This window comes from Phytophthora cinnamomi (assembly GCF_018691715.1).
Source record: "Phytophthora cinnamomi strain GKB4 chromosome Unknown Contig0, whole genome shotgun sequence".
In the NCBI taxonomy this organism is placed as follows: domain Eukaryota; phylum Oomycota; class Peronosporomycetes; order Peronosporales; family Peronosporaceae; genus Phytophthora; species Phytophthora cinnamomi.
In genome coordinates, this window is record NW_027150933.1 from 2495015 (window position 1) to 2512489 (window position 17475).

The window sequence follows — 17475 nt, forward strand, 5'->3', positions numbered from 1 at the left end:
GCCTCGCTCGATGTCTGCAGGTCGCTTGTTTGACGCTCTTCTCCCATTTTTTAGTGTTTTTGGGAGTATGGCTTCACACAGGCCACGCTTGTTCATCATAATCGTCCCCACTGTGTAGATATTCATCGATAGCAATTGCATTGTCAGAACCACTGAGGTGTAAAACCTATCAGTTACGATCAGGCGGAACGCGCGCGGTCCGGCGGACCCGAATACTTGGCGTAGGTTTCGCACTACCGCTGCCGGACCAGACTTCTCGTCGGGCGGTGTGCTCCCGTCATACATTTGGCCCTTACCGCAGTAGACTTCAAACCTGTATGAGGCACAACAGGAACATGGTCAGCATGTAGCAGACACGATAAGATAACTTAAAAGCCAAAACAAAATAGCGTGCCTTGAGGCACGCTATTTGCCTACCGGATGCAATACGCGGTCTGTGAACAGCACAGCATAAAAAGCTTGGTACCCCATTTATGCGGCTTATCCTTCATGTAGACACGCATGCGGTTGAATAAAGACCTCGATGAAAGCACTGCTTCGTCAAATGCCATGACGGGTGGCGGAATGAAGTTGCTCTGGAACGTTTGTTGAAGAGTAGTAATGACAGGCCGTAGCTTCCACGCGCGATCAGTCGAAGCATGCGCGTCATCATTTCTGCTAAAGTGCATATTGTGTGACAGGTGAGCGAACCGATCCCGAGTCAAAAATGGGTTGAAACACCCACGGGGGATGGCTCCTTCGTCTGTCGTCCTCTAGTGGTTGTCAAACTTCGCTTTGTTTGAGGGAATCGTTCTCGCAATCAACAGGCCGATGAAAACGCAAAATCCTCTACCCGAAATGTCGGGCGTAGCAAGCAACCGGGCTTTGATTCGATCAGGAGACTGCACAACAAAGTCGCTATCCTGTCGACGGCGATCTTGCTGTCTAGCGTGTTGAGCAGCTACACGCTTGTCTTAATTTTCCAATAAGTAGTCGTCACTCTTGCCGGCAATATCGTCCCCCATCTGGGGCGGCGCAAACAAAAAAACGCCCCCAACGCCGTCGAAGCAGCAGCCAGTGCTTCATCAGTGGGACCGTGCTGTCCCCGGTAGATATTAGGGTAGTCATCACTTATCCAAGTATTCGCTCGTGATTCATACGGTTCCCCCATGTATGGAAACGGAGTACAATTGTTTGGAACGCTCCATCCATTGAATTTCATATCCTTCAAAATGTCCACAGCGTTCTCCTTCGACGAGCATGGCTCCGGTTTAATTTCATCGCATCGGGTTGAACCCGGACTATTCGCATCTCCACGTCCCGCATCACTATTTGCATCGCGAGCATGCCAAGCTTGAAGAAGTGGTAGCGTGTGTGTCTTCCATTTACTTCGAAGCAAATTCAAATTCTGAGCTGCGCCAAGTGGGTAGTAGAGAATCAACTTAAAGTTGGGCATCACCGTTGTGGATACTGAACGGCTGACAATCTGGCGAATCCAATGAAGCCGATGCTTCAACGTTCGCATATACACAGGAACAACTATGTGGGCATAGTCCGTCATTCTGTGCACCGACAGCTCAATTTCGTTACCGTCTATGTTAAGAGGGTCCACCTCGTACACAGCCTCTTCTGGGGTGAGAATCGATAATGGAAAGCGCAGTGCATAACCATATCACTTAGCCTCGTTTCACCTGCAATATGATCCACAACATCAGTAAGCTCCAAGAATCCCCCCCCCTTCCTGTACTACCAGCACTGAATTTAAATTTCAACCATGACTCCGCCAAAAGTTGCGCAACTTCCTGGGCAATCTGAGAAATGGGAGGCATCGTTAATGGATCGTGCAGCACAACATTAACACCGTTCAGATGGCTTCAATCTCTTCGAATCCACTCGAGATAGTCCTCATAACGGCGGATGACGTCCCTCGCAATATATATCTGCTGAACCACATCTGCGTATCTCCTACAACTTGGCAAATTAAAATTAACAGCAGCGCTATAGTTTTTAGTTTCAGCAAATGCATCCAAAAGCTCCAAGATGCTCTCGTCTATAAGATCGTTAATACCTGGAGAGCAGCGTACAGTGCTTTATTGAGGTTGTGGCAGTGGCATGTCTTCTGTTGTTACATGTTTTATGAGCAGCTATACTACATACGGTATTTCATTACAGAGAAATTACTCTCCAGTGATCCTAACCACCCACATGTTTGTTGCTGGGGAACGTTGTACCACAGCCCGGAAGTATGCAACGCATCCCCGGAAGCGATCGTTGCGTACGATACGCTTACCCGTTCCTCTTGACTTTCGGTGACAACAGAACTTGCAGGACTACTTCTTGAATGCATGACTAAAAGCCAACGGAATCTGTTTGGTTGGGTGAGAACTGTTCCATTTATCACGTGTGACTGAGTCGCGACACCGATAGGACACAAGATTTGTCTCCTGATAGCGAGTCCAATACGCTTTAAATGCGTCCCAGTCTTCAAATTCCAAACCCTCCATCTTGGGAGCCATGGTGCAAAATGGTGGGCGAATCACTTCACCAGCTACAAATTCAAGTTTAAACAACGACACCAGTGTGAAGCAATATTAAACAAATTGATGATAAAAAAAACAAATACCATACATGGTAGAACCGTTGGTTGGGTTGGCGGGAGTCGATCACCGTCACTGTCACGGTTTTCGAGCAATTTGGTTGAACGTCCCGTTTGTTTAGCTACATGTGATCCCAACCACAAAACATTACAACATAACGCCACATCACACGTTTGCAAAGCACTGCTTACCCTGTTGCCTTGTAGTCCTCGGCTTTTTCTTGTTCTTGTTAATCTGATGCCGTGTACTCTTGCGTGACTTTTTCAGGAACTTCTCCTCCCCCGAGCAGTTGCTTTCTATGTCGCTGGACCCTCCGTCACTTGACCAGTGGCTGACGGTGTCACTCGATTCACCATTACATTCGTCTCGGCCTATGCATTGGATATTCGTGTTAGAAAAGCGTAGCTGTCGCAAACACCAACTACTTACGTCGTCCGCGCATTCGTTTTCGTTTTCTGTCGCGCTTGTTCTTGCGCTGGCACTTCCCTTTCCCTGACATGACGCTTGTGAAGCTGATCTACAATGTGGAAGAATGTCAGCCTCCCTGAGCACGAGTGATTCACCCTCGATCTATCACGTACGAAAGGTGCGCACCTTTGAACCTACCGAGACCTGTCGTCGAAGCTGCGAATCGGGGAATACGGCGGTTAAAGATCGTGCTGGGTTCACATGAACCGTGGTTGTGACTCCGGTTCACCCGAACCGTGAAAAAGACATTAGGACTGCAAATTTATCGAAGGTGCTGAAGGTGCTGAAGGTGCTGAAGGTGCTGAAGGTGCGCTAACCGAAGGTGCTGAAGGTGCTCAAACCGAAGGTGCGCGAAGGTGCGCTAACCGAAGGTGCGCTAACCGAAGGTGCTTTAAGGGGTGTCCACAAGGACGCAGGAGGGCGAGACTGTGTGCGGTCGATGTGATTGGCGTAGTTACAGCCGGTTGACGTGTCCCCGTGCCAAGAGAACGTGTAATCGCTGTGGTGAGTATGGACACTACTCCATGGAGTGGAACTTGCCGATAACACCGACAAGTGGAGCTTCACGAGGCCGACGAAAATGGAACGTGCATCAAAGACGGAGGTGGGTGCAGCCCAGCGAGGCACGCCTACCGATCAAGGCAATGACAAGGGCGAGGACGGTGCGTCCGAACTCGTCGTGATGAAGGTGACTGCGGACGGTAGCGTGACGAGCTCCGTCAGGATGAAAATGGACGAAGACATGGTGCAAGTGCGCGGCGTTGTGATGGGCAAGAAATGCGCCCCCGGTGCAACGGAGTGCACCATGTTGGACAAGGAGGGACACCCCTTAAAGCACCTTCGGTTAGCGCACCTTCAGCACCTTCAGCACCTTCGATAAATTTGCAGTCCTAATGTCTTTTTCACGGTTCGGGTGAACCGGAGTCACAACCACGGTTCATGTGAACCCAGCACGATCTTTAACCGCCGTATTCCCCGATTCGCAGCTTCGACGACAGGTCTCGGTAGGTTCAAAGGTGCGCACCTTTCGTACGTGATAGATCGAGGGTGAATCACTCGTGCTCAGGGAGGCTGACATTCTTCCACATTGTAGATCAGCTTCACAAGCGTCATGTCAGGGAAAGGGAAGTGCCAGCGCAAGAACAAGCGCGACAGAAAACGAAAACGAATGCGCGGACGACGTAAGTAGTTGGTGTTTGCGACAGCTACGCTTTTCTAACACGAATATCCAATGCATAGGCCGAGACGAATGTAATGGTGAATCGAGTGACACCGTCAGCCACTGGTCAAGTGACGGAGGGTCCAGCGACATAGAAAGCAACTGCTCGGAGGAGGAGAAGTTCCTGAAAAAGTCACGCAAGAGTACACGGCATCAGATTAACAAGAACAAGAAAAAGCCGAGGACTACAAGGCAACAGGGTAAGCAGTGCTTTGCAAACGTGTGATGTGGCGTTATGTTGTAATGTTTTGTGGTTGGGATCACATGTAGCTAAACAAACGGGACGTTCAACCAAATTGCTCGAAAACCGTGACAGTGACGGTGATCGACTCCCGCCAACCCAACCAACGGTTCTACCATGTATGGTATTTGTTTTTTTTATCATCAATTTGTTTAATATTGCTTCACACTGGTGTCGTTGTTTAAACTTGAATTTGTAGCTGGTGAAGTGATTCGCCCACCATTTTGCACCATGGCTCCCAAGATGGAGGGTTTGGAATTTGAAGACTGGGACGCATTTAAAGCGTATTGGACTCGCTATCAGGAGACAAATCTTGTGTCCTATCGGTGTCGCGACTCAGTCACACGTGATAAATGGAACAGTTCTCACCCAACCAAACAGATTCCGTTGGCTTTTAGTCATGCATTCAAGAAGTAGTCCTGCAAGTTCTGTTGTCACCGAAAGTCAAGAGGAACGGGTAAGCGTATCGTACGCAACGATCGCTTCCGGGGATGCGTTGCATACTTCCGGGCTGTGGTACAACGTTCCCCAGCAACAAACATGTGGGTGGTTAGGATCACTGGAGAGTAATTTCTCTGTAATGAAATACCGTATGTAGTATAGCTGCTCATAAAACATGTAACAACAGAAGACATGCCACTGCCACAACCTCAATAAAGCACTGTACGCTGCTCTCCAGGTATTAACGATCTTATAGACGAGAGCATCTTGGAGCTTTTGGATGCATTTGCTGAAACTAAAAACTATAGCGCTGCTGTTAATTTTAATTTGCCAAGTTGTAGGAGATACGCAGATGTGGTTCAGCAGATATATATTGCGAGGGACGTCATCCGCCGTTATGAGGACTATCTCGAGTGGATTCGAAGAGATTGAAGCCATCTGAACGGTGTTAATGTTGTGCTGCACGATCCATTAACGATGCCTCCCATTTCTCAGATTGCCCAGGAAGTTGCGCAACTTTTGGCGGAGTCATGGTTGAAATTTAAATTCAGTGCTGGTAGTACAGGAAGGGGGGGGGGGGGGATTCTTGGAGCTTACTGATGTTGTGGATCATATTGCAGGTGAAACGAGGCTAAGTGATATGGTTATGCACTGCGCTTTCCATTATCGATTCTCACCCCAGAAGAGGCTGTGTACGAGGTGGACCCTCTTAACATAGACGGTAACGAAATTGAGCTGTCGGTGCACAGAATGACGGACTATGCCCACATAGTTGTTCCTGTGTATATGCGAACGTTGAAGCATCGGCTTCATTGGATTCGCCAGATTGTCAGCCGTTCAGTATCCACAACGGTGATGCCCAACTTTAAGTTGATTCTCTACTACCCACTTGGCGCAGCTCAGAATTTGAATTTGCTTCGAAGTAAATGGAAGACACACACGCTACCACTTCTTCAAGCTTGGCATGCTCGCGATGCAAATAGTGATGCGGGACGTGGAGATGCGAATAGTCCGGGTTCAACCCGATGCGATGAAATTAAACCGGAGCCATGCTCGTCGAAGGAGAACGCTGTGGATAATACAAATAACGTTTTGGACTCTACTAATGTGGCACAACGTATATTCGGTGTCTTCACTCCATCTGTAGAGGAAGAAGTGATTAAACACTCACGCCAGCTGACCAAGTGAGTTGTGGTGTGCAATATTTGGCCCAAGCGTATAGTCACGTCAACATCGACGCCACCAATTTCAAATTGAATAAGACAGTGGGGGACGGAGACGTTGAGGCGATGCGCCTATGCACCATGTGGCAGCTTCTGCGTGACTGTGATGAAGTACAAACCGCTACCGATGCAAAGTTTAGCGATGATCCCGAAGTGTTAGCGACCGACATGAAGATCAACAGATTTTCACAGCGTCTGCCCGTAGCGAGGCATAACTTTAGCGTTGGTACAGTTGAGGGGCTGTTGAGTATTGATTTTCGCAGCGAGGCGTGCATGAAATAGCTAGACGTAGCAGCTCAGCGAACTAGAACTCTTATTTCTGATCGATATTACTTTGCCTTGCACAGCACTGTGTCGGACTGTGAGGAATTGCCAAATGAATCAACACTACGGTTACGACCGCTGGCGTGACGCGTGTAACTGGTTCACTTGTTAGCGCTAACCGCGCTATTGCAAATATTCGAGTTGCGCCGCCGTTCATCTAAAAGTTGCGCAGCTTCATTTGAAGGTGCTCAAAGGTGCCAAAGGTGCTCAAAGGTGCTCAAGTGAAGGTGCTCGAAGGTGCACGAGGGTGCGCAACTTCTACGCTGAAGGTGCGTAAAGGTGCACAAAGGTGCGGAAGGTGCTCAACCCGAAGGTGCTTTAACGAGAGCCCGTCCTTGTGTCTGGCCCCATGCGGATGTTGAGTCGCCTCGTCATGGTGCCACCGCCACTCGGCACAGTCGACACTAGCAACGGGGCCGCAACCGCGTTGACCGAAGGACGCCGAGGCGAACGCGGGAACAATAGGAGGTGGCACAGGCGTCTGCCGAGGTTGCTGCTGCCGCAGCATCGCGTTCATCTGCTGCATCTCCTCGAGCATATTCACTTGCGTCGACTTTCCACCGGCCGCCTCCTTGCTCTCCTCAGCGAACTCGTCTTCCTCTTCCACGGAGCGGTGGAGTCCCTTGAACAGCAGGAGTGTACACGCCTCCGCAATCGACGTCACCACGCTCGCGTTCAGCATCGCACGCAGCTGCTTGTTGCGAATGCCTTCCACGAAGAACTCGTACCGCATCCGCGGCTCGTTGCACTGCAGTGCCTCGCACATCCGGTCGATGCGGTCGCCCCACTCCTCGACGGACTCGCCGTAGTTTCGCATGGCGGTCCGGAGCTGGTGCCACATCTGCGCTTGCGTTCAGCTCGCGAACCGGTTGTGGAAGCGCACCTTGAGCGTCTCGAAGTCCTCGATCCTGGAGTTATACCACCACTCCTGACCGAACATGCCCTTCAGACACTGCTCGAACGACATCAACCTCAACGCGTCGTCCATGCCTTTGATTCACCTCTCGAACGAACGCCAGAACGTGGCCGCCCGCTCATTCGAGGCCGACTCCGAGTAGAACGGCACGATCACCTTGACCGCATTCCGTAGCTCATTCGGAGTCACTCCAACATGGAAGCTACCTAGCACAGAACCCTCACCACCAACATGCTGTGGTCCGACATCACCACCGAGTCCAAGTCCAGGCACCGGTACTTGACCCACTGGCAGGAGACCGGATTGTGCTTGGCCATACCCCGGCGGCACATTTGGCACTGACGTTATGAACCTCTGGTAGCCCGGCGGTGGATTCGGTGCACTCGAGGGGGCCACGGTCGCACCGCTCGATGCTTGCCACCGCTGTGTTTGACTCACGGGCGCACTCGCCCTTGGTGAGGCCGTCATAACTGACTGAAAGGCGGGGAGAACGCGCTCGCCGGCGTCGCTCCTCCGCCTCCAATCGGTGTAGGCGCGATAGTCACAGCTCCGTGCGAGGGAATCGTAGCCATCGGTAGGCCACGTGACTGAGGTACCGGAGTAGGCGCCACCGGCACAGTCTGCGGCGCCACGGCCATCGTCATGGTGTCGCCATGTAAGCTGTCGGCACGGCGCTCGTGGATAACCCACTCGGCCTAGCCGTACTTGTCGCCGAAGCACCCATCCACCGTCCAGGGTAACGTGGCATGGCAAGACGTACCACTTCGCTCAGGTACGCCTCCGCCGCAGGGTCCATTCCCGACCCCTGCAGGGGCACGCTTGGTCCTTGCGAGACTGCTGGTACTGGAGGCACAACCGCATGCTGCGGTACTGCTCCTCCAACACCAACTTGCACACCTTGAGCCACTCCCGAGGCTTGAGTCGTCGCGCCAACACTCGGCACTTGAGCAGCTTGGACGGGTCCAACAGGCTGATGTACTGCCTGCGTCGGCCCTCCCGTCGTTGCCGAAGCTTGACCAGCGCCTGCTTGTTGCTGCGTCACCGAGCCTTGCTACTGGGACGTCGTCGACAGGCGGACGGCTCTCGTCAGCACTCGGGCCAGCAGATCCACTTCGGGGTCTCCACTCGAAGCTTGGTCCCCACCCGGCAGTGCCACCCCTGTACCAGCGGCTGGTGCAGTACTCGCCGTACTCACAGAAGCTGGAACCGGAGCCGTCATCACCGGTGGCGCAGTTTGTGAGCTACCAGATAAGACGCAACAGTGGAGAACCACGTAAGCAGACAACTGCTTGAGCTTCGTCTACAACTGCTTGAAGCTCACCTATACATGCACATCATAGAGATAGACCATCGAGGCAGAGGAACTTCGATAGGATAGCCTTCAGCTGTACATCTATCTCTACAATGTCAGCAATTCCATTTTCACCAGCAAGGACTCGTGACATTTAGCTATAGCTAAAACGTAGCGAATCTACGAGACTTCACCACGCCAACCACAAGGATGTCCAGCAGCGACCCAGCAGAAGTTACCTTCGAGAAGGTCAAGAGCAACGGAGTTGTGGTGAAGAAAAGAGTGCCCACCTTCCGCGACGGAGACTGGAAGGATTGGCTGGAGTGGTTACTCCGCCTTTCTGAGTACTATGTATTCATGGGCTATGTGGCAGACGACGAAGAGGACCAAGTAGCATTCGTCGAGGACATTCAAGTCCTTCTGTTCGATGAAGACCTGCAGCAATTTAACGACTCCGTGGCCGAGGAGAGTATTCTACGGCCCACGACTGTCGCCCTGTCGCCCTTCAGCGACAGACTGAGAGTCACTGTCCCGATGGAACCCGAGGCGTGATTCTCGACGAGATGTCTGCGCTAAAGAAAACGTGCGGCGTCAGCGTGCGAGAGTACACCCGCAGCTTTCGGAAGCTCGGGCGCATGCTGAATTATATTACGGACAATGAAGCCATCCCAACTTCTGACGTGATCAGAATGTACAAGAGTGGCATGCCAATTGACTGGCAAATTGAAGTCAACTTTCGCGTAGTTGGGAGTACAACGATTTAGTGCATCAATTTGAGTTGATCGAGCGCAATGAGCAGGAAGAAGAAATGCTCAGGAACGGAGGCCGAGGGCCGCGCAGTCGCACTAGCCAAGTAACACAGCAACCTCAGAAGGGCAGAAACCAGAGGCGGGGTCAGGCCTCTCGCCAGAATAACCACGGTAGCCAGTCGCGTGGACAGCCACGGCAGCACCGAAATGAAGTAGACAACGGAAAATACTGCAAGTTCTGTAAGCGCAGCAACCACACGGACGCAGAGTGCTTCCGCAACCCCGAGTCGCTGGCATATCGGCCGCGACGACACAACAACCGGGGCTTAAGCGCGAACAGCAACCGCAACAGTGGAGGCAGTGGCAACGATCGAGCCTTTGCTGCCATGCAAGAACAGGTTGCGGAGATGGCAGCCATGATGCAAAAAATGAAACGTCGTCATGAGGAAGAGCTGAGTGCCCTGCGCTTCTACCGCCAGGATGAGTTAAGTGTAATGATCGATAACGAGTGTGTGAATGAGAAGCAGTCTCACGATGACAGACCAGAAACATTAGTACCATTGCGACAGCAGCCTGCAGCTCCACCCGCAGCGCGAACGCCTTCACTCGAAACAGAAATTCGCATCGGAGAGAAGACGTTCCGCGCTCTCCTCGACACCGGGTGCACCAGGTCCGCCATTGATGAAAAGTTAGTGTAGACCGTGAAGAAAGGCCTCCAGTTACGACGCCAGGAGGGGTCATACCGCATGGCAAATCTGTCTGTGCACAAAACTACACACGTGGCAGACACTGTATTTTGCCTTCCTGCATTTTCGAGCAAGCGTGAATGCGCGTATACACTGAGGCTGGTTGACGGATTGTTGCATCCGATCATTCTCGGCACCGATTTTCTATCGAGTCACGGTATTGACATTTTGTTCTCGGCTAACTGCCTCGAGTGGGATGACATTCGCATTCCGATGATTTACGCTCAGCCTCCAGCTGCGAAGGTGGCCGCGACGGAGCCCGACACTGAGACCATGGTGGAGGTCGCCAATCAAGGAGTTAGTTGAGGCTCTCGACCCCCTCATGATGATTGACGGTGAGATGCTTTCAGCCGCTGAGCGTGTGAGAGTCGAGCATCTGGTTGCAGCGTTTTCGCACGTTTGTTCGGGATGTCTTGGCAAGATCAAAGCCAAGCCTTACGTTATACCATTGAAACCGGGAGCGACGCCATTTGCTTGTCGCCCGTATCCGATCCCACAAGTGCATCTCGAGGCAACTAAGCGAGAAATCTACCGACTAGTGAAGCTTGGTATTTTGTTCCCCAATAATGATTCGGAGTGGGCGTCACCGGCGTTCGTGATTCTGAAGAAAGACGGATCCGTGCGACTGGTATGTGACTATCGCAGACTCAATCGACTACTACTTCGCAGCTTCTACCCGCTGCCAGTGGGAACTTGCTACGTCAGTTCCGCAAGTCTAAGTACATATCATCACTTGATACCCCCATGAGCTACTACGCACGCATCCTCGATGAAATTAGCCGTCGTGTCACGGCCATTGTGTTCCCGTGGGGGGAATTTGTGTTTGGCTGCCTGCCGATGGGAGTAAGCACAGCACCGGATGAGTTCCAGTCAATTATGAATATGATGCTGGGTGACCTGGATGGAGTTGGGCGTACCTGGATGATGTGTTAATTCTGTCAGACACTTTCGAGGAGCACGTGGACTTGCTGAGACTTGTGTTTGAGCGCTTCGAGGAGTTTGGCCTGACAATTCACCCCCGCAAATCGAAGCTGTTCACAACGTCGACAGACTACCTGGGCTACCGGATCACCACTACTGGGACCCAGCCACTACACTACAAGGTGGAAGCAATTGCAAAGATCGCATCGCCCCGCACACGCCGTGAGCTGAGGCGTTTCATCGGAATGGTAAACTATTACAGGGACATGTGGCCACGACGAGCGGCAATTCTCTCGCCTTTGACGGCGCTGATGTCGCCCACTGTTCCGTTCCGGTGGTCCGATGATCATGAAGCTGCATTTGCTCGCATGAAGACCGCAATGATGCAGACGGTCGAGTTGGCTTTCCCCGACTACAGTAAGCTGTTCCACGTGTACACCGACGCCTCTGGTTACCAACTGGGCGCCGTGATTTCGCAGGAGGGACGACCTATTGTCTTCTGGTCTAAAACGTGCAATGACGCTCAGAAGAAATACCCCGCGAACAAACTGGAGCTACTAAGCATTAAATTAGTACTGCAAGACGATGCTCCTGGGACACGAAGTCCACATCCATACTGATCACTTGAACCTGACCTATGGAACATACAACAACGTTCACATGCTGCGCTGGCGACTCGAGATTGAGGAGTTTGGGCCAGAGCTCCACTACGTGAAGGGTGAAAACAATGTCGTCGCTGACACCCTTTCACGACTACCTCGTGAAGACGAAACCAGCGTACAGCAGCAGGAGGCACTTGTTGCAACCGCTGCTATGGACTTAACCACATTCAGCAACGTTGATCTTCGCGAAAGTGATCGCACTCAGAAGCGAGATGGCACGGAGGCGCTGAAAGGCGCAACGACGAAGGAGATTAACGGCGTGGAACTGCAAGTGGACAGCACCACGGCCGTGTCATTATCCCCTCGAGTTTACAGACCTCCATCATCGCCGCTTACCACGAGTGGGTCATCCACCCGGGTACGACGGCCATGCTGAAAACCATGCAGAATGAGTTGACGTGGGCCGGCATGGCACGTGATGTCGAGCATCATGTGCGCAGCTGCCTGATCTGCACCGAGAACAAGCACCCTACGGTTAAGTACGGTAAACTGCCGGAGAAGACTGTGGTAACCCGGTCATGGTTCGAGGTGGCCATCGACTCAATTGGGCCGTTCGGTAAACAAAAAATTCAGAGCCGTCACAATGATCGACACCACTACGCGCTTAGTAGAAATGCAAACAGTGGTACACGCATCCAGTGACGAGACCGCCTACATCTTTGATAGACTTTGGCTATGCAGATATCCCCGCCCTGGTCGCGTGATCTACGATAAAGGTACCGAGTTTAAAAAGGAGTTTTTCGAGCTACTTGAGAGCTACGGCATAGCAGCGGTGCCGACAACGACACGTAACCCACAGGCCGACGGCATCATCGAGAGACTACATCGAGTGATCGGCAACAAGATGAGAACGCAACAGATCGTAACACAGGAAGACTGGGAGAACTTCCTGCATAATGCAACGTTTGCATTGAGAGCGTCGGTGCACTCCATGCTTGGTATCTCGCCAGCACAAGCGACATTCGGTCGCGACATGATCTTCGACGTCGAGCACACCACCGACTGGAAAGCACAGCACACTCGAAAGGTAGAGCAAGTGCGTAAGAACAACCTGCGTGAGAATGCACGCAGACGTACATGGGCATACTAGCCAGGAGATCGTATCCTGCTGAAGCGCGACGGCAACATCAACTCCAAGTTGACCACGCCGTACGACGGCCCGTATACGGTGCTTGCCGTTCGCGACAACGGGACGCTGGTAATTGACAAGAGGCGATACACCGAGATGAATCACATTCAGCGTATCGTTCCTTACAAGGACCAGCGTGGGGAAGACTGTGAGCTACCAGATAACACACAATGTAGAGAACCACGCAAGCAGACAACTGCTTGAGCTTCGTCTACAACTGCTTGAAGCTCACCTACACATGCACATCATAGAGATAGACCATCGAGGCAGAGGAACTTCGATAGGATAGCCTTCAGCTGCACATCTATCTCTACAATGTCAGCAGTTCCATTTTCACCAGCAAGGACTCGTGACACAGTTGGCGCAGGAGGTGCCGCACCCGCGGAAGCAAGCGGGAGCGCTGCCGCGCTGGCAACCACTGCCGGTGCGTTCGCCCAGGAGAGGGGACGAGTCGCGCTCGCCGAATCCACGTTCGTCGCCACACCGGTTCCCGTCGCCATCGTCGTGACTGGAGCGGGGCGCGTTGTCCAAGCAGGCGCCGCACCCGTTCCCAAGTGACAGCCGCTCCACTACCACTCGTCCCAGCCGCCGTCGACGCAGCCGTCGCCGCCAATGGACTTCCACCCCCTAGCGGAGGGGACGTCTCCGCCGACACGCCCCTCAACCCAGCTTCCACATCCGTCCGGTGGCCCAGGGCTAGGTACCTCAGGAAGCCGTCCAAGGCCCACCGGCCCTCCGGTGTCTCGAGCAGGTTCAGGCGTCCAGTGCCTTCGCATTTCGCGGGAATGTCCGGACGCAGTTCCGAACCACCCACCGCAACCGCGGCTGGCGCCACGCCCGAGGCGCCTCCACCCGGCACGATCGTTCCACTCAGCGCGACGTCCCCGACGATCATCTCCTCCACGATCGGCTCCAACCTCTCCGCGGTTGAGCCATGCGCGGCCCCACTCTCGCTGTCGCTGGCGAACACGTCGTAGGTCCCAGCAAACTCGAAGACTCGACCGGCGTCCTCGTGGTGCGAACCGTCGCCTCCTTGCCCGTCTCCGGGCTCCCCAGGAGAACACATCCAGTTCCCCAATGCCTCCTTCCTTCAGTACGCCTTAGTACAGGCGCCGTTCCCGTCAGTGAGAAATACCCTGCTTCTTCACCAACTTGTCGCGGTCCTCCTCCGTCACGGTCGTGTACTTCGGCGAACAGGTGAACGACGTGAAGCTTGCTGGCTTAGGAGCTAGAAGGAACGAAGGCTAACACACTCGAAACTGCGAAAAGTAGTTGCTTTAACGAGGAGAATTCACGACTGAGCTCTCCGCAATTCCCTGCGCGGTCGACAGCTACCCGCCGACCCGTTCTCCGCCTACTTCAACCTGTTCTTGGGGACGACACGCCTCCTGCTTCCGAGCCGCAGCCGAGTTCGTGTCCCCCGTCATTGGCGTCCTGTCAGCGAATGTTCCGTGCAGAGCTCCTCCTTACCTCGCGTCATCTGTCACCAGTAGAGTAGACCCACCACTTAAACTTGAAATGCTTGCCTGCCCCGACCTTGCTCCGCCAGGCGCCGCGACTCTTCCTGAGCCAACGCACCGTCAATGACCTGGAGAAGGGCTGTCAGCCGAGGTGTCAGACGTGGCCCGTGACAGAGTCCTTCAGATGGATGGGTTCGTCGATGGCCGTCAATCAGACATCCGAAATGGTGTCGTTGGGTTTACCACCGGATTTGGACTGTCCTGTTAGTAGCAAACACTTAAACAGCTAGCCTATGGTCTTTTTGCGAAAAGAGCTCATGAGGTGTTGTTTGTGGGGTCGCTCACATCGATGTCAATCGGGAGTATGAATGTGGGTGATGTGGAGGAGACATTTGCAGATATCGTAAAGTCCGAGCACCCAGAAGAAGATTTGTGTGGTTGTTCCCGCGAAAAACTTGATGAAAGCAATACAGTTCTTAATTAAGACAGGTGCTCCTATTTATCGGATATTCGAGTCATCGAGATGAACCCCGAAGCGATCTCTGCTCGTTGACGTTCGAGACTGATATGGCTTTCGCCCGTTCTTTTAGCGACGACGGAGAGAGTGAACTTGTTGATGCCGTAATTGGTGGATCTGGGTGGTGCCAAGTCCAGCGCATCGACCTTGTATTTGGTGCAACCGGTGCTGAAGAACGTGGCGCACACGGTTTGACTTCCTTCTTCATTGAGCTCGATATTACCGTTTCTTTCAATACTGACGGTTTACCGCAATTTATTGATGCAGGGGGATCGTCGCTGAAGGTTTTGGTGCTCAGAGGTGCCTCCGGTGATTTCGACGAAAGCATAACTTTGAGAAGGTGGCCTAATCTGAAGGAACTCGCGTTGCATGGACGAGAGGCGGTGGATGTACGTATATACTTCAGTGCCTATCACACCAACAACTTACTGCTACCTGAACCCACGTACGGTTGGCATGATGTTGCAACGCTGACCACCAAGTTGTGTAATCTTAACAATCCATTGACAAAATGGGTACGTATTCGGCACAAAGTTTTAACTCTATTTAGGACGGTCTACTGCAATGCTGGATGCGAACAAAATATTGGGGTATCTCGACGTCATCACACCGTTTGATCACTCACGGAAACTTCATGAATCACTTCAAAAGCACCACCTGGAACCTACCGATCGAGCACTGGCCCTCTAGAGTAAACTGGTGTTCCTGAGTGTGTTGACATAGTTCAACAATGCTACAAATACAGTACAGAAGCAGAAGCGTGGCGCATCACGAAAAAAACGTTAGCGCATTCCCAGCTGGATGTGCACATGCTCTCTTAAAACTTCACGCTCACTGCACCTCGGGTCACCGAACTCTCAATTCCATTGTCTGAATTCACCAAAAATCTGACCCTCGTCTTTTAATACTTTGACGTATCAACTATAGGAGGTTCGGACAAGAGAAAAGTTCTCGTTCAACCACATAATATGTGTACTATATTATAATATGTCTCTGGCAGAGATATCTGCCATGGACGTGGACAACACTTCTACTCCCGCTCTTCCTGGTCTTTACCTCTTCTTCTTCTTCTTCTTCTTCTTCTTCACCTCCTTTCTGCCTGCAGCTGCTGGACGGTTCTTCTCTCTTCGAGACCAAGGTCTCCTCGGGCGCTCGCCTGCTCCGCCCTCGAGTCCCTAACGGCGATGCAGTCGGCGTTGAGCCCCATGGCTCGAGGCCAGCAGCCGCGCTTCGACTTCCGCCGGTCGCGGGCCGACCAGACGCTGCTGAAACTCATGGAGCGCGTTGGGTTCTCCATGAAGTTTTCGTCCGTTCAGTTCGAGACCGTGACGGAACATGACGCGGCTGGAAAGTGGCGCCAGTTGCTGTATCAAGTGGCTGCGCAGCAGGCGCAGAGAAGAGAAGAGAGAAGGAAGAGAAGATAAGGATTCAACCCCCCCCCCAACCCAAGTCCTTTTGGTTGCGCCCAGTAACCGAATCCCTAGACACGATAATTTTATCCCAAGGATGGGCTTCTATAGTCAAATCAACATATTTGGTAACGTGCCCTTTTCAAAGTCGGGACGGCACCCGATCCCTAGCTCTTCCTCAGCTTCCTTACTGAGTATATCGGCTACAACGTGTCTCCTCGATAAAGAGTAATACGTGGTAACACGTACATCGTGTCTTTTGGTGATAGGTAACGAGCACTGTCTAGTCAAAGGCGGAACAATCGATGAGTATTCAGTGCACAGATTTGTTGAAGTAACGGCAGATGGCGATGTGCAAGCACGACAAGATAATGTAATATATTATCATCGAGTCAATTACACCTACGTGGACCGTGTCCGAGTCATCAATGGCGGGTGTACGCTGAAGCCGCTTCGGTGGAGCGACACTTGCCGAATCGTCGCTCGACTAGCCAACCGAATCGCATTTACCACCGAGGCGGCCTTCAGCTTACATGCCACACAGTAAAACGCTGTCTCCCCTCCACGCGCTTTACTCGCGCCCTTCAACACTGATCACACTTTGCGCGCTCGCTGTCTGTGCTTCCGCATTTCCTCGCCGTTGTCCATCCCCCACTTGTCAGTATGTACAACGTTGGAGGCCGTGATGCAGCTGTTGGTCCCCCGTCGCTTGGTTGGAACCGATAGAGCTCCAGGTGTAGCTGCTTTAGAAAGCTGACGAGATACCTTGCTCTTACCATCGGTGATGCGGCGTGCGTTGTAAATGATGAAGGCATTGCTAATTGGCATGCCAATTAGGTCGGAAAACAACGACTTGTAGTGCTTTTTGAAGCGTCTGGTCAGCTGAAGCGAATACCTGTTGTATAATACACGTCGTTGTATGTACACGATTAGGGAACTTGTCGCCGTAGGCGCAGTTGATCGTGGACATCAACACCGCCTATGAAAGTCTGGTAGGCCTTCTTGAATCATGGACACACTAATTCAGCTTGTTCGCCGGTAGCTGGATCACGACGCACAATACGATCCTTCGTAGTGCTGCCGCCTGCTCCGAACACAAAGATCCCTTGGTTACCCCACCAGCGAGTGAATTGGGCTTGAATGACTATAAGAAAACCAATAAAGATGCACAGATTTCTGCCCG

General features: G+C 52.4%; 3 protein-coding genes across 3 annotated transcripts; 1 reads left to right on the forward strand and 2 right to left on the reverse strand.

The window, feature by feature from the left end:
* Nucleotides 1-73: 73 nt before the first annotated feature.
* Nucleotides 74-3383, reverse strand: IUM83_02024 (uncharacterized protein; the record flags this gene model as incomplete). The annotated part of the gene is made up of 8 exons (XM_067925920.1): nucleotides 74-110; nucleotides 209-313; nucleotides 2443-2527; nucleotides 2608-2697; nucleotides 2768-2947; nucleotides 3006-3093; nucleotides 3171-3235; nucleotides 3362-3383. The coding sequence occupies 8 exons, from the start codon at nucleotides 3381-3383 to the stop codon at nucleotides 74-76; spliced, it is 672 nt and encodes a 223-aa protein (XP_067800925.1).
* A 241-nt stretch (nucleotides 3384-3624) lies between these two features.
* Nucleotides 3625-4921, forward strand: IUM83_02025 (uncharacterized protein; the record flags this gene model as incomplete). Its single annotated transcript, XM_067925921.1, has 6 exons — nucleotides 3625-3832; nucleotides 3996-4060; nucleotides 4138-4225; nucleotides 4284-4463; nucleotides 4534-4623; nucleotides 4704-4921. 6 exons carry the CDS (start codon nucleotides 3625-3627, stop codon nucleotides 4919-4921), a joined length of 849 nt encoding a protein of 282 aa, XP_067800926.1.
* An 8554-nt stretch (nucleotides 4922-13475) lies between these two features.
* Nucleotides 13476-13972, reverse strand: IUM83_02026 (uncharacterized protein; the record flags this gene model as incomplete). The annotated part of the gene is made up of 2 exons (XM_067925922.1): nucleotides 13476-13533; nucleotides 13611-13972. The coding sequence occupies 2 exons, from the start codon at nucleotides 13970-13972 to the stop codon at nucleotides 13476-13478; spliced, it is 420 nt and encodes a 139-aa protein (XP_067800923.1).
* Nucleotides 13973-17475: the final 3503 nt, after the last annotated feature.